This window comes from Balaenoptera acutorostrata, chromosome 14 (assembly GCF_949987535.1).
Source record: "Balaenoptera acutorostrata chromosome 14, mBalAcu1.1, whole genome shotgun sequence".
Taxonomy (NCBI): domain Eukaryota; kingdom Metazoa; phylum Chordata; class Mammalia; order Artiodactyla; family Balaenopteridae; genus Balaenoptera; species Balaenoptera acutorostrata.
The window spans coordinates 20,880,541-20,898,210 of NC_080077.1; the positions used below are offsets into that span (position 1 = coordinate 20,880,541).

The 17,670-nt window shown below is 36.0% G+C and overlaps 1 protein-coding gene across 8 annotated transcripts in view; it reads right to left on the reverse strand.

The window, feature by feature from the left end:
- Nucleotides 1–17,670, reverse strand: part of UTRN (utrophin) — a 506,643-nt gene that overhangs the window by 137,885 nt on the left and 351,088 nt on the right. For all 8 annotated transcript variants that reach the window (XM_057528183.1, XM_057528180.1, XM_057528182.1 and 5 more), the window contains one exon: nucleotides 5,422–5,578. In XM_057528183.1, the coding sequence (XP_057384166.1) occupies nucleotides 5,422–5,578 (157 nt within the window). The remainder of the gene's footprint in view (nucleotides 1–5,421; nucleotides 5,579–17,670) is intronic.

Sequence of the window (17,670 nt, forward strand, 5' to 3'; positions counted from 1 at the left end):
CAAGAAACCAACTCTGCTTACATCTTGATTTCAAACTTCTAGCCTCCAGAATTATGAGAAAATAAATTTCTGTTGTTTGAACCACCTGTTTATGAGCTTTATTATGGTGGCCTTAGGAAACTAATACACATCTCCACAAACTTACTCTGAACACTATTCCATAATTTATATCTCCTAGCATCTTAGCCTGCCTAGTTCTCAGAGTTAAATATGAAGTTTTTGGCAAACATTAATAATATATAATATTAAGAACACTTATAATTTTGGATCATTGATAAATTGAAAGGCAGACTATGATAAAAAAAAGTTCTAGAATCTAGAATCAACACAAACCTCTACAAAGGACTATTTCCAGTGAGGATATAACAGTGAGTGAGAACACATACTCAGAAAATCTGGGCTATTCATATAAACCATCTAATGCATAACTCAGAAAGTTAAAGAAGTACAGACTGTTAAATGGAAACTCTTGACTTACTGATAAGAAAAATCCCTCAACAGTAGTCTGGATCATGCACAATGTGCTAAATGATAGCTACTGTGATAAAGAAGTAACCTGAGAAAGTCTAGAACCAGGCACCAAGAAATCTAGAAAGCAGGGACAATCTATATCCAACTTACACTATTCCCCTCCTCCATCCCCAACCAAGGGGATTTTGAGTAGTTTTAAGACTCAAAGGATTAATGGAATATGAAAACATCATCTTTATATTAGAATTCTAAACTATATCACCATTACCCTTCCTTCTTTCATCATCATTTTGACATCTGGCTCTCTCTCATGGTCATGGTGATTTTATTATCCACATAGACAATCCTTCCACTACCCAGCCTCTCAGCTCCTCAACTTGCTCTCCTCTATGACCTTATTCTCCACCCAACTCACACAGCTCATTTTAGCAAAAAGACACTGGATGTTGTCATAAACCATAAATGCACCCCTCCATAAATTCGACTTCAGCGTCCCTTCTCTGACAACCACCTGTTTTCTTTATAGAACGTGCTCCCAGTTTCCCAATTTGAACAATTCCTCAGCCCCCCGAAGCGCTGACTTTGAACACCATTTTACTTCCCCTCATATGTCCCATATCCTCACATCTCCCCTTAGCCAGCTTCAAACCCATGAGCACTCATTATACAACTCCCTTGTATTTCTGTAACTCCCTGGCCCCTGTCTTACTCCATCACATTTGCTTGTTCCAGTTCAGCTCTCCAATTAATTCCTCACCTTCACTGGAGCAACTAAACATGGATGAAGAAAAACATTCACACTGGCTGTTCTCACGTTAAGTTCATGAGCACTGACTCCAGGTCGGCCTGTTATGCTGCCCTGCAGTCTTGGTATATTTCCTAGTTTATTGATGCATCCACTTTTACACTACATTTTCTACCTCCTCTCTCCTCAGATGTCCACATCTTCTTCCCTCTTCTTATATTCAGTTGTTGACCTTTCATCTTATTTCACTGAGAAAACAGAGACAATAGAAAGAGAACATCTATATGTTCCCACACCCACATGTACCAATCTACCTTCATCTGTACCCATATATTCCACATTTCTTCCTGTTAAACTGGATGAGCTCTTCTACCTAATACAAACGGTTCCACTTGTGCACTAGATCCCACCCTATCACTGTTCCTACATGGTACCCTCCCTCCTGCATCACTGACTTTTCCTGCTTTACAGGATCATTCCCATCATCATAGAAGCATGTTGAATTATTCTCCATCTTTACAAAACCATTACTTGACCTCACGTTCTCCCTCCAGCTACTGTTTCATTTCTTTGTTTCCTTTGTTGTAAAAATCCTTGAAAGGGTTCTCTATACTTCTTCTGCTCATATTCTTTCTTGAATCTACACCAATCAGGTTTCCAACTTCACCACACCACTGAAATGACTCTTGTCAAGGTCAACAAGACTGTCTACAGATGGTCACTTTTCTGTTCTCATCTTATTCTGCCTCTCAGCAATATTTGATGCTCGTGATTACACCCTCCTTTATGAAATACTTTCTGCCTTTGGTATCCTAGACTCTGTTCTCTCTTGGCTCTTCTACCCTCTGGCTCTGCCTTCTCAGTCTCCTCATCTTCCCAACCTTTAAAGGTAGGGTGCCTCAGGGCTCATGTCTTGGAATTCTTGACTCCCTGGATCATCTCATCCAATTCCACGGCTAATATATATGCTGATAATTTTGATTTGTTGACCTTTCCCTCAACATCAGACTTGTATATCTAACTGCCTAATAAGCACCTTAAGCTTAAAATGTCAAAAAACGAACTCTTAAATTTCCTCCCCAGACTGCTAATCCAGCAGTTTCCCACATCTCTCTGAATGATACTTCCATTCTTCCATTTGCTTTGTCCAAAAATCTTTGACTCCTGACACTACATCTCTTCTCTTTTTCTCCCAGCCCATGCATCTAATCCATAAGCAAATCCTGTTGTTATTTCCAAATATATTCAGAAACCAGTTACTTCTTACTATCTCCACTGGGATATCCTTGTCCAAGTCATTACCATCCCCCACTTGGATTACTGAATTACATTCCTGAACTCCTGAACTTCAGGTCTCTATTTGAAAATCACCCCACTTACGGCACTTTCCTAAGCTTCTCCACATAAAATAACACTTCTGCTGCCTATACTATCCCCTCCCTCTCTCTCCTTGACCTTGCTTTACTTTTTCCATGGCACTTACTACCATGGGACATATTATATATTTATTGCTTATTGGTATGATGTCTGTATCGCTCAGAACCAGGCAAAAACTTATGTTCATTTGTTGATTCACCAGTGCCTAGAATAGTGCCTGATGCATATTAGGCACTCAGATACTTGCTGAATGAATGAATTGACATTACCATCAGCATCATTATCAATATTACCTTTATTATCTAAATGCCTGGGTCCAAAGGGTTGAAGCAGAGCAACTGCACCCTAAGACAGAACAAAACACAATCTAAAACAGGGTAACCTTGGTGGGAGCAGGGGTTAGAACATAGCCAGCACATACTGGAAATGTCGATGTGCACTTTACTTGTTAAAGCTAGAAGTGGACAATCACTTCCTACCTCAAGATTTCAGTTTTAATCAAAATGGTAGCATATGGTCACAAGTGCGTTTTGTTCCTTAACAAAGCACTTCCATTAGAAGAGCTTTGTATTATTCTACTTCATCACTAATACCTGAATCCTCAAAAAGGGTATATATAATTAATAGAAGGGAAAACTGAAAAAAGTAAGGAGAAATTGATTTTCTTACATCAGTAATTTTAAATCTTCTATCATCATTATTATTTTTTGCATATTATATACCAACAGTGTCTTCCTTTTTTATTTTAATCTTAGAGCTATTTCTCTATCATATTCTCTTTTCAAGTACAAAGAGAAAATTTACCCAAATGGTAACTTGAATAACCTGGTCACAAGCGTTCAAAATAAGATAAATTTCTAGGTCTTATCATTCTGTATTGAAGCAACTTATAATATAGAGGATGTCTTCCTTTAGAAGAAGCATGTGTTTGTCAGTTTTTAAATGAGAACAGAGTTCTAACATCACATTAAAATGTACAGATTTAGAATAAGAACTTGCGTTGCATGTGAAGAGGAAAAACTATAACAGAACAAGGTGATAGCATTTGTTTAGTTGAAATAATATATTTTTGTCATTAACACAGTTCTAGTGTGGAGAAAACTATTCATAAATGTTAGGTACTATTATAATTCTCTTAGTGACATTTAAATTCTAAGCATGCAGACTTCGAAGTGAATTCAACAGAAATTGCAACGAGAAAAAGGAAAAGGTTCACTAGGAACAGTAAAACAATAAAACCAAAAAAATTACAGTCAAAAAGCAAATAGAAAATATTTGTGGTTCTCTTAAGGTCATTATTAGAATTAACTCAGAAAGTAAGTCTCTTGTAATAGAAAATAATTTTGTAATGTACAGAATTGTATATCTGGGAAGTTCATTTTATAGAAATAGGCAGCTAGGAGGTAAAAGGGTTCCATATAGAATGAAATAATTAATCATTGCATCCTAATGCATTGAAAAGTCATACTTTAACATCTAACTGGTTGAGAGATTTGGTTTAAACTGGTTTTAAAGCTTTCGGTAATAGCGTGGTCACATTATTGTTTTGTTGGTATTTTACTTATATATGCAAGGCATATTAGTTTGCCACCTGCTTGGTGATAATATAAATAAATTGCAAAGAATTGTCCAATAAGATATGTGAATTTTCACCATGAATGTGATTGATTAGGGAAAAAGATACTTGAGGATGAACACAGTTTTGGCTTTACCTATTGTGTGTAAAATTATGGAAGTGAAAACCTTTATAAAAGGCTACTGTGGAAAAAAAAAAAAAAAGGCTACTGCACACCCAGAGCACATCAACAGCTGTTGCACAATTTTGTGGGACCTTCTTGTCTTAAACTTTTGCCATTTGTGCTCCTTAGTTTGGTTCTGATGGTCCTAAAAAGGTAAATTTTGTTTGTTTTTAAAAATAAGTTTATAGTGGAATATGTTATGATTCTGCAAGTTTATCTACTAGATTATATGCTAGCTTAGCTGTGTGTGTATTTGCTGTTCAGAAATTTCACAGTTGACTTTGTTTTTTCTCTCCACGAAGAAAAATATAAATTATGATAATGGATAAAAATTTACATTAAAACAAAGAACAAAAAACAAGGTGATATGTGATATATGAGAAAATGGGTATGAAGATATATAAACGAATGAAAAGTTAATGAGGCAAAGAATTTAAATAATACAAGGTTATAAGAATTAACACGTCAGTTGATAACATTCAGTATATCTGCTTTTCAGAGTAAAAGTACAATTTTGCATAGAGATAGATATTTGAGCAGAATAAAAATGTGACAAAAAAGGGTCTAAGTTCAGACAAAAGAAACCAAAAACCCATAGAATGATCTTAAATACAATGGTCTTCATTTGCTTTCAGATTTATATCTATTCTATTTTCTTACTACTACAAGTCCTTATTTTTTCTACTTTCATTTAATAAAACAAGATAGTATGTAATTCTTTATGACTCTGTAACTTCTGAATTTAAGATTAACTTATAGTAAAATTTCCCCCAATATAATATATTAATATTTTAAAATCTATTAGAAATAGATAAATTTCATGATCAGCTAAAAGCAATATAGTGCTTTAGATACCTGCAATGTTTGAAAAAACCTTCAGTTAAATATGAAGAGAAAACTTAATTTGAAACTAAAGGGAGCAATGCATGCAATTTGAATAAAATGCCTAAATACTGATAATTAGGAACAGAGGGGGGGAAAAACCTGTCATAATTGGTTCCATTCACATATTTATTTTATTTTGAGTACTTATTTCACCAAAATCAAAATGAATGACTAAAAGGAACCCACCGTATGTGATCAACTTACTTTACAATGATCATACTGGAGTTGTAGGGCTGGGACATCCCCTCCAATAGGCATTTGTTTTCTAAGCTCTTCATCTTTCATATTCAGCCATTTGATCAGTTCTTCTAAAGACGTCAGCAACCTGTTCCACTTCTCAGCACTGGCCTCCAAATGAGCCCTGTGAAGAGATAACGTTGACCACATTTAGACATTTGAAACGCATCCAAAAAATTATGTACCTTCCTTTAGCCTAATAATCATGTACAACCAACTAATGCTCACGTCTAAGAAGGAGGCTGAAACTTTGTAAAAAGAATATATATTTCTTGTAAGAAACAGTTATTTCGAATAAGCTAGAATATTAAGGATATGTTGGTAATACCTGTCAAAAGTTAAAACATACACCTCCACACCACAAAGGCATCAATATGAGGCTCTCAAGAAGAATGTCCATGATATAATGTAAAATTATTTAAGCAAGTTTCAGTAGTTTATGTATAGTATATATGCACATTCAAATGTAACTTTTTTCTCATTTCATCTATATATACAAAGAGAGGGATAGAGAGAAGAAATCATATGCATATAAAATTTTTAGAAAGATACATACCAGATGTAGTTACTACTGAGAACACAATAAACGCTTAATTTTTATATATTTTTGTACTAATTGAGTATATGCAACAGGCTCGTACGATTTTTCTTTCCAAACAAGCTAATTTGAGGGGGGAAAATTACTAATGTCTTGATTTCTCTTGTATTCAAATAAATTACTGAAAGCAGAACATCACCAACATTTATCTCAAAAAGTTGAAAAACAATAAAGCATTACTTGGACAGAACACTATTTGGCTTATGGCTGACTGATGTCCAGTGACAAATGTTATGAATAGAAAACAACTGGGCAGAAATCACTGCAGTACTTTATACTCTGATTTAAAGATGAGATCTTTGTTTCAATAATAATTTCTGTTTTCAGCACAGAAAAGTATCTTCAGGTTCTTAAATTATGAACTTCATAATTAGGGAACTATGTTTAGGAAAAACATTTTTTATGTGATGAAGGCTTCAATAAGAATAAAGCCTTTGAAAACAGAAAAGTAAATAAAAGACAAATTTGCTAGTTGCTCCTGCTAGAGCCTTGGAGAAAGCCCAAAGCCTTGGAGAAAGCCCTGCCTCAAGCCCACACCACATGAGTTGGATTTAAAAAGATAAGTCAGTCAAAAACAAGTCGAGAGACTCAAGGAATCAGTGTTTCCTCAATCTTGCATCACCCCAGTGGACAGACCATGAATGTGGACTTACATGCTAAACTGCATGAAATGGAATTATCTTGACTGTCCATGACCTTTCAGAATGAAAGGGGCAAGGCTGATGGAGACAGACATAAGCCTTGTTACACAACAGCTTCCAAAGACTAAAGATTTATGATAGCAAAAGATGATTCACTTGGGGCAACCCCAGGTACAAGAAATCTCTGTTGACCATGTTTTACATCCTCTCATACCACAACGTCCACCGTAACATTGGCTTATGATCCCTGCTTCCACAAAATTGCTCCTTTACTGAGTGATATGAAACAAATCAACCAAGCACAGCAACTACTGTCCCTCAGATCTATCAGTAATTTCCTTTTTGGACATCTGACCTACTTGAATCTTTGTCTCAAAGCTAATAGCTCTGCTATAGTTCATTCAAACAAATATTTCCCCATTGATCACATTACGTGGTATTCCCAGCAGTGGATATTCAACAATATCATAAGTCTTGTTTAAAAGTTCATTATGTTTTTCAGAAAAACAACTATGTATCTCTGATCTCTAGTTCATCTCTAATTCCTAAAACAATGACTGTAGTCTATCAGCCAATATTCTTGGCTGAAAGAAAAAAATGGGAGTTCTGCATATCTCTAAAATACCATGAACCTGCATTCTGTCACACACAAAAGACCAACTTTCCTGCAACCCATTTATAGTTCCATTGTCAGCTGGTTAATATAAAACAAACTATTCAAACTATAAAATTCTATGTCTTATTCAAAAAAGCTAGGTACGAAATAATTTTTTTAAAGTTAGGAGTACAGAAAAAAGTTTGAGGTATCATAATTATAATTTGAAGTTCTATTTTATTCTCCTGTATTTACAGTCTTTTCTGTTCATTCTACAGGTGCTATGATTGACCTCACATTACAAACTTATGCTTTAATGAGATCCTGATTCTGTTTGAGGGCCAGCTTTTCTGTGTTCATATTGATTAATTTTAGGCCAAATATGTCCCTGATAAACCTATCCCTGATAAACAATACTTTTACTTGGCAAAGAACAGAACTAAATAATTTCAAGTATATTAACTGAAAATTCTCTCTGCCAGTTACAAAGCATTTTGTCCTCAGTATATCTGACCGAGTTGGTGCAATTTCTTTCCAGTATCTTTAAATCCAAAAAATAAATATTGCACTTCCCTGGTGGCGCAGCGGTTAAGAATCCGCCTGCCAATGCAGGGGACATGGGTTCGATCCCTGGTCCGGGAAGATCCCACATGCCGTGGAGCAACTAAGCCTGTGCACCACAACTACTGAGCCTGCGGTCTAGAGCCCGCAAGCACAGCTACTGAGTCCGTGCACCACAACTACTGAAGCCTGCGCCCCTAGAGCCCGTGCTCTGCAACAAGAGAAGCCACCACAATGAGAAGCCTGCACACCGCAATGAAGAGTAGCCCCCGCTCGCCGCAACTAGAGAAAAGTACACGCGCAGCAACAAAGACCCAACACAGCCAATAAATAAATAAATAAATAAATAAAAATATTAAAAAATAATAAATATTGATAAATAAATAACAGCTAGAAATCAGAAGTCCTTAGTCAATCAAGAAGTGCTTGAGTGTCTTTGTGCGCAAAACACTTATGCACACACCCTGACCTCTTATTTTAGATTATTTGATCCTGCATCTTCAATGTCTATAGTTTAACTCTTTAATCAATAACCAAACCAGACATTACATTCCTATGACATCTAGTTACACACTCATTGTATTGAATAATATGATAATGTCTTTTCCAATGCAGTTAACTTTTTGACTGCACAGAAATAATGAAATTGATCATTGAAATCTATGGCATTCAGCACCTGAAGAACTATTTATAAAGATGAAGGCAATACTCTTTTAAGCGAGATACTAAAGTGACTTTGAAATAAAAACGATAACATTGGTCTATGTGCTTCTCTGTATCTTTCTTTTTCCAAAGTAAAAAGCAAACTGATCTGACAGAATCTCTGCCTGGAAAATCTGTTCTGGTTATTCTCCGATAGATTATAAATATGTGTTTGGTGGATTACTACCATATGCCCAAATAAAAGCATGCTTCTGTAGTAGCCTTCAGTGTCCTAGTTTCAATTTAATTCTTTCATCTTTCAAGATGAAAGCCTTTTCTTGGGCACTGGGTTGAACGCTTTGCAAAAAGAAACCTTACATTTGTGTTTGGTATAGTTGTACTTTTTCAATTTTACTTGAAACATTCTGAGGCTTATATTTCCCCAAGATTACAGTTAACCAGTCATCAATCATGCTTTCAGAATCTTCACTTAAAATGTTTCTTTATCTAACACATATCTGTGGGCACTCACATTTTGGATAATAGAATTTATTATCCTCTCATCTGCTTCAGTTCGTTCTTTGGGTACCTGACATGTGCAAAGCAATAGATACTTTCATTGCATGTATTAGCAACTCAGGGTGATGTCTACTTCAGAAAATGCTTCACACAAGTTAATTCTATTTAGATTGAGTCATCTATTTTACAGCTCTCTAAACATTTTTAAATGACCAGTTATTTTTAAAACTATAATATGAAAACTTTTTTGAACATAAACATCCATAAACATGGCACCTCATCATTTAAATATTGTAGAAAAGGAACTATGGAGAAAGCTATGTATTAATATTAATATCTATTTTAAATCACCAAAAGCCTCTACCTTTCATGTTTCTTCAAAGAAGTTTTTATCCCTTCTCCCAAAGTACAGATACAAAAAAAGAGAGCAAACAGTGTGAATGAGTAAGAGGAGCATTTATTAAAATAAAATACAGTTTTTCATTTTTTCAATAAAGTCAAACATCTATGGAGTACCCACTCTGATATCAAGCACTACACTGGTTCAGAAATAGAAGGTTCTAGGGTCAAGTTAGGAGGAAGACAAGTAAACCAAATATACTCTGAGATAGGAAACCTCATAACAACTCTCTGAGGCAACTACAGCTCAGAGAAGGAAGAAACTTGCTCAGGAAGTCATGGTGAGAATTTGGAATCCACACTAAATTCTAACCTCTTTCCATTATGTTGCTTTCATCATGGACAGCACTTAAGAGGGCAGATAGAAACTGCCAAGGTATATTTGTAGACAAGTAAAGGTACATTTGAAAAGTAGTAGGTCTGCCAAAGAATTTGATGACTCAAATTAAGAGGAGTAAAGATATACTATCCCCTATTGTGTAAGGAAGAAATGCACAGAATTAAATACCCATGTTGGCATTCTTACTGCAAAGAAACTTTTATTTTATGGTAAAACCCACAGATTATAAATTGAGTTATAGTGAAAGAAAACACCTTCATTAGTGCAAAAATAACCAGTAACATTAAAAGGGGATTATTTCTGCTCCCAGAAAAGGAATTAAGACTGACTAGGAGAAAGAAGTAGGGTCCTCAGAATTCAGTCTGTTCTGAAAAGAACACCAAAGCTGTGCTTCCAATATTGTAGCCACCAGCAACATGTGCCAATTTCAATTTAAAGCTTCAGTTAACTAAAATAAGTAAAATCGGAAATTCAGTTCACTAGTTGCACTAGCCACATTCCAACTGCTCAACATGCCACATATGGCTAGTGGTTACTGTACCGAACAGTGCAGATACAGAACATTTCCATCATTGTAGAAAGTTCTGCCGAAAAGCACTGAGCCAGAGGAAAACAAGAAGGAAAGCTGCAGAATCTTCCTCTATCAGATTTGAGAAAAAAAATTTTTAGAAGTTTTACAATATGGTTAGCATAATCGACTACCTAAAGTTAAAAGTGGTGTCAATGACATTGTAAAAGTGTGATAACGTTAGATGTAATGATGATGTTAAAGGTTAATCTCCTCTAAGGGCCTCTAAAAAGGTGCTCTGAATCTTTAAGAGGCTCATAAAAGAAAGGGAAGATAGAATTTTATCTTTGAACACTGTTTTCATTACATTTGAGAATTTCACTGGCCTTTGAAACCGTAAGTTAATAAGGATCCATATTAAACATTAAACATTAACATATTAAACATTAAGCTGATAAGTGGATATTTAATTAACATAATCCTAAATTATACAAATTTTACATAAAAGTTTAAGCCATGGCCTTCACATTACTGAATTTATTAGTAATTTCCAATTCACATTTTTCCAGGGAGTAAAAAACATTGTTAAAAGTTCCTAAGAGCCTATCTTCTAGCTCAGGTTTCAAATCACTAGCTATCTTTGCTTATATCGATCTAAGTGGAATACAGACTTGTATGTATTGTTTTTTGATTGCAAAAGAATAGTTGGTAAATTAGATTTCCGTATTTTAAAAGTGTGATCAATGTTATCCGAAAAGGGACTTCCCTGGTGGTCCAGCAGTAAAGAATCCGCCTTCCAATGCAGGGGACACGGGTTCGATCCCTGGTCAGGGAACTGGGATCCCACATGCCACGGGGCAACTAAGCCCATGCGCCACAGCTACTGATCTCGCGCACCTTAACGAGAGAGCCCATGTGCTCTGGAACCCTTGCGCCACAACTACAGAGCCTGCACGTCACGACTAGAGAGAGAAAATCTGCACGCCACAACTAAAGAGAAGCCCACGCGCCGCAGCGAAAGATCCCACAAGCCTCAACGAAAATCCTGCATGCTGCAACTGACCCGACGCAGCCAAAAATATAAATAAAAAAAAATTAAAAAGTTATCCGAAAAGACTGGAAAATAGTACTTAAGATATTAACCCAAGGCGTTGACTCACATGTAATTCCGTAGTTCCAATGACCACGCCGTGGCCAAAGGAGGTAACGTCAAGCATTTCATGTAGACATAGTGAATGTTCAATAAATATCAGCTGTTATTATGATCTTTGACAGATAGTCTCTTTTCTAAAAATGATGATAAATTGCAGCAAATATTCCTGGCCATGACAATACTGATTTTAGCACAATGAAAGCACAATTTGAAATACAGAATGCACAGAAGGGACATCTATCTGATGGCCTTATTCTCAGAAAAGAATGAAGCAAGGCTGCATGCAGAGAGGGAGATTTTGAGAGGTTTTGGGAGCCAATGAGGAATCGAAATCTTTAAAAGTTAGGGATAGTGGTGATTATGATAGAAAATCATTCAGAATTGCAATTGCAATTCTAAGTAGAAACTGTCAAGTTACAGTTGAAGAAATGTTATCATTTTTCACTTTCCAGTGCAACACTAGGAAGCCCAGAATTTAGATCAGGGGATAGGGAGGGTATGGTTATCAGAGCATCAGTGATTGGAAAAGCAGACAGGAATTTCAAGGTCCTGACATTACTGAAATGGTTTATAATGAAATCCAAGCTGGGTAGATGGGGTTGATGAAGTCTGAAAAGTAGAAGGGTTTAAAGCAACTAAAGATAAGGAGAAAGATGTGTAGGCTTGGGAAGATGAAGGAAAAATAAAAAGAAAGCTAGGAATTCCTCAGTTGAAAATATTAGAGGATGTGCATTTTTAAACAATCTAGTTAGAATATTGTAGACAAATTATATATACAGAATAAAACTACAAAGTTAGAGGATAGTATATAGATGGTCCGGGTATATAGGAAGCTAATGAAGGAAGGTCCTCTTCATAAAATCCATAACTTTAATGTGAAGGAGAGTTGTTTTACTGATGATATTCTAAACAATCCTGATTTGCTACAACAGAGGGCTCTTCTCCAACTAATATGGCAAAATCAATGGCACTCAGACGTGCATGGCCAGGTGGGATGTAAAAAAATAAAATGTGTGCTCTGAAAGCAATTTGCCCCTGGTCTCCTGAGACTAATCATCCCAGGGATGCCAAGATAACATGGGATGTTAACTAAGTCCTAGGCCCGGGCAGATCTATGGGGCTTAGAAACAAAATAGGGATAAAAGCATTTAGAGATAAAGTAAGAAGAAACTGAGAAGTCAACATATACAGAGTTATCAATAGAGACATCGACACCAAGGATGATAAGTGAGGAAAAGATGCAGAATAAAAAGGAAGTCAGATGCTCAAATCAACGAGTAAAGTAGAAGAGTGTCCTACAGATCAGGAGGAAGCAGGAATAAGACGATGAGAGGGTAAAATAATAGATGTATCCACTTCTAAGGACAAGTTGTTGAGAGATGGAGAAGCAATGCTTAAGAAACAGCAATGAGGCTGCCAACTTTCCCTCTTATCCCTGAGCACAGGGCTCCTGTTCAGCCAGTATCTGCTGGCGCCGTACTGGGAGTTTATGGCTAGCATTCTAATAGGTGTCCATAGTAGTTGTTAAATATTCAGAATGTTCCTGTTGACTGCCAGGTGAGGAAAATGGGAAAACTGAACTCTATTAAAGAGTGTTTCAAGTAAAGCAGGCAATTAAGGGGACAGTCAACTTTCAATTATAGAGAAGAGTGGTGGGAGAGTTTAAACAAATATTAAAGACATAGGAGAATTTGTTCACAATAGAAGCCAGTGCAAGTGGAGACTATACTTCAAAAGGAATGAGAGGAAAGAACAGAGGAACAGGAATTCATAGTGCACTCAGCAAGCAACATTTTCAGTAAGGACTGAAGGAGGCAGCTGGCTGTGGGGGAAGTTACTCTACGTTTTTGTTAATGAGAACACCTCCACACCCCCAGCTCCTTGGGAAGGGGTTTTCTCACTAAGTACGTTCCTGGCCTCTTCTCCACCCTTTCACTCTCTCTGTCCCTGTAGAGGTGGGGTGAGGAATCTGATTTGTAGATCTGGGGAATAACTGGATCTACTTAGCTCAGCCCACTCTTCCCTTTTGAGAACAAGCCTGCAGAGACTGAGTTCTTTTCTACTCTTCCATGCAGGGTTTCCCACATGGGAGGCCACATTGTCCAGTGACTGCTGGGAATTCTGCCTGCTTCTGGAGTCCGGTTAACAGCCCCATTTAGCTCTCACTCTAAGCCACCTCCTCCAGCCTAGCCTCTGTCAGTAATGAACATGACACTGTTGTTCTCACTTGTCCTTACTTTTGTTTCCTGTTTCTTCTGAATCCAGCCAGGAAAGAGGGATGCTACTTGCTGGGGACCTTCTCAGAAATTCCCAATATTAGTGACTAAGAAACAAGACGGGGTAGGGAGAATTTCCATGTCTTTTGAACTAATTAGTTCCAAACATAATGGTAATCAATGAGAGTAATAATAATAGTTAACAATTATTTAGTGCTTATCATGTGCCACTGTTTTAGGTACTTTATAAAGTCTAATTAAATCAACTATTCATGATGACTCTATGAGGAAGTTACTCCTATTATCCCTATTTTGCACAGGAGGAAATACATATTGGCCAAGTAACCTCCCCGCAGTGTCACAGCTGCCAAGGAACAAAACTAGTGTTGAAACTTACTAGGAAGTCTAGCTCCAGCATATTAAATGCATCCTGTACCACTTCTCTCTGAGGTGTGCTTACTATATGAGGGCCCATTACTAAGAATAATAAAGCATTTTATCTTCTTTTTAATTGCGATATAATTGACACATAACATTAGTGTCAGGTGTACAACACAGTGATTCAATATTTTTATTGATTACACTCCATACAGTTATTATAAAATATTGACTATATTCCCTGTTCTGCACATTGCATCCTTGAAACTTATTTGTTTTATACCTTAATTCCCTTCACCTATGTTGCCCCTCCCCCACTCCCTTCTGGTAACTGCTGGTTTGTTCTCTGTATCTGTGAGTCTGTTTCTGTTTTGTTATATTTGTTCAATTGTTTAATTTTCTAGATTCCACATGTAAGTGAAAACATACAGTATTTGTCTTTGTCTTACTTGTTTCAGTAAGTATAATACCCTCCAGGTCCATCCATGCTGTCACAAATGGTAAAATGTCATTCTTTTTTTATGGCTGAGTAATATTCCATTTATATATATATATATATATATATATATATATATATATACACACACATATATATACAAACACACATATATATGCATATATATAAATATTGCATTGTATGTGTGTGTGTGTGTGTGTGTGTGTGTGTGTGTGTGTATATATATATATATATATATATATATATATATAAAATCTTCTTTATGCATTCAACTGTTGATGAACAGTTGCAGGTTGTTTCCATGTCATGGCTATTGTAAATAATGGTGCTATGAACACTCGGGTGCATATATATTTTCAAAGTAGTGTTTTCATTTTCTTTGTCTCAATACCCAAAGCGACTGTAATCAAAATAGTATGGTACTGGCACAGAAACAGAAGCATAGATCAATGGAACAGAATAGACAGCCCAGAAATAAGCCCACGTAAATATGGTCAATTAAATCTACAACAAAAGAGGGAAGAGTACACAATGGGGAAAAGACAGTCTCTTCAATAAGTAGTGTTGGGAAAACTGGACAGCTACAAGTGAAAAAATGAAACTAGACCATTTTCTCACACCGTATACAAAAATAAACTCAAAATGGATTAAAGACTTAAATGTAAGACCTGAAAACATAAAACTCCTAGAAGAAAACATCTATGCAGTACACTCTTTGTTGGTCTTAGCAATATATATATATTTTTTTGGATTTGTCTCCTTAGGCAAAGGCAACAAAAGCAAAAATAAAGGAATGGGATCTAATCAAACTAAAAAATTTTTGCACAGAGAAGGAAACCATCAACAAAATGGAAAGGTAATCTACTGAATGGGAGAAGATATTTGCCTATGATATGTCCCATAAGGGGTTAATACCCCAAATATATACAGAACTCATACAACTCAATACAAAAACAAACAATCCGATTAAAAAATGGGCAGAGAACCTGATAGGCATTTTTCCAAAGAAGACATACAGATGTCCAACAGGCACATTAAAATATACTCAACATAGAGGAAAATCATCAGGAAAATGCAAATCAAGTCCACAATGAGATATCACCTCACAACTTTCAGAATAGCTATGGTCAAAAAGACAAGAAATAACAAGTGTTGGTGAGGACATGGAGAAAAGGGAACCCTTGTATACTGTTGGTGGGAATGTAAATAGGTGCAGTGACTATGGAAAACAGTTTAACGGTACTTCAAAAAATTAAAAATAGAACTACCATACGATCCAGCAATTCCACTCTTGGGTATTTCTCTGAAAGGGTCTCTTAACAGCTCTCCTTGTCTTTAGAACTTTGCTCATCTAATAATGCACTCTCCATAGTTGTGTGGGAGAGATATTTCCAAAGCTTAAATCTAATCATGCCACCTAAAAATCTTCAAATTCCATTACCAGTGGAATGGAGCATGGTGCACACAGGTTCCATGATTTGTGTCTTACCTCCCTCTTCACCTTTTTCTCTAGTCACAGTCTTTCCCCTCTACATCACCAGCAAATTCTATTCTCAGTCAGACCGAACTTCTTAACTGCTCCATGAAAACACAGTGTTATTTCTGGCCTCCTGCTTAGGTATCTTTCTCCAGTCCTCATCCAGTCCATCTGGGGAAAACTATACATCTTTCAAGGCTCAGCTTAGTACAATCATCTCTTTCATGAAGCCTTTGATGATCATCTGAAGTGAAAGTAACCACTTCCTCCTTTGGACCCATCTTAGCCTGAAGAGGACTGTGAACCCCCTAGGGGTAGGGGCCATATCTTATTTATGATTCACAATGCCTTAAACCTAGAAGTAAGTTCTTATTAAATGCTTGAATCTCCAGAAATGAGTAATGAGGCTAAAAATTATTTTAATTTATTATCACATTACTAACACATTTTACTGGAATGTATGATTTGTCTTGATCCAGAAGCCCATTGGCAAAAGCTTATTTCCCCATCTTCTAAAAAAAACATTATTTGTTAGATAGTATTCCAACTATAGTTTATGAGTTCTTTCTTTCTAGGTTAGAAAAAAAAAATGTGACTTGACAGGCTTAGGCAATAAAGGCCATGAAAGGTCAAAGTTTTTTTTGTCTTTATTAAATTCTCCTTCCTGAAGAACTCATCCTCCAAACTCTCAAAATTCCAGGACCATGTACACAATCTTCATCAGGGCCAGGCCTGTGGCTTTTAGCTTGTTAGACTAGTTGGCTTTGTTAGAACCTCAGTGAATGTTTTCTACTATGTTAACACTTTAAATCTTTTTATTTATTTATATTTATGGAGAACAGAAAGGTGAAACCCAATGGGATCTGGCCAGTTGAAAATTCAATTTTAAGCAATCACAAGTATATTCTCTCACTATACAATACTCCCTAATTTTAATAACTAAAAAAGTGTAGTTGGTTGATAATGTCCAACAGGATCTTTACACAGAGGTTTCCATAGTCATGCTACATTACCCCCTTCTTTAAGTGTAAAAAGAAGTGCAAATACCCCTTTATGAGTCCCAGAAGAATAAAAACCTTTCAGGATTTCTCTTCAGAAAGAAATTTTTTTAAAAAATTCATTCACAATAAATAAATAATCCGTGAAAGATTTCTGCTCTCCATGAAGTAGTCTACAAAATGCAGAAACCAGTTGAAGCAGATCCACTGAACCCCTTTATGTAAGAAAAAATAAACTAGATGCTACATTAGACAGAAATTACATAGATTAAGGAACTATCAGATTACCCCATTCAATCTTCACAGCAATCATGTGGGTTAAATATATATATTTTGATTTTGTAAATGAGAACACCAAGGCTCAGAGAGACTAAGTGACTTGCCCAAGATCAGTAAGTAAATAGTAAAATCAGAGTCAAATTCAAGACCATTTGGTTTAAGGTTGTACATTTTTCAATACATCATACCGTTTCTGAACTTTAAGATTTAAGAAACTGACCTAGGTGCAAGATCCAAGTCTTTCTACCAACATTCATGTTCTTAGTCAGTTTCCACTAAACTCATATCCAGTTACGTATTATCCACCATCTAGTAAACATAATTCTAAAATGTTCTTAACTCCCAGTAATAATATTAATAGCTGTCACAGTAGGTCTTTTTTCAATGTCCTTTCTTAGTCAAATTCTGATCCTCAAATTCATCCTTATTTACTTTTTACTTTTTCCAACTGGAGA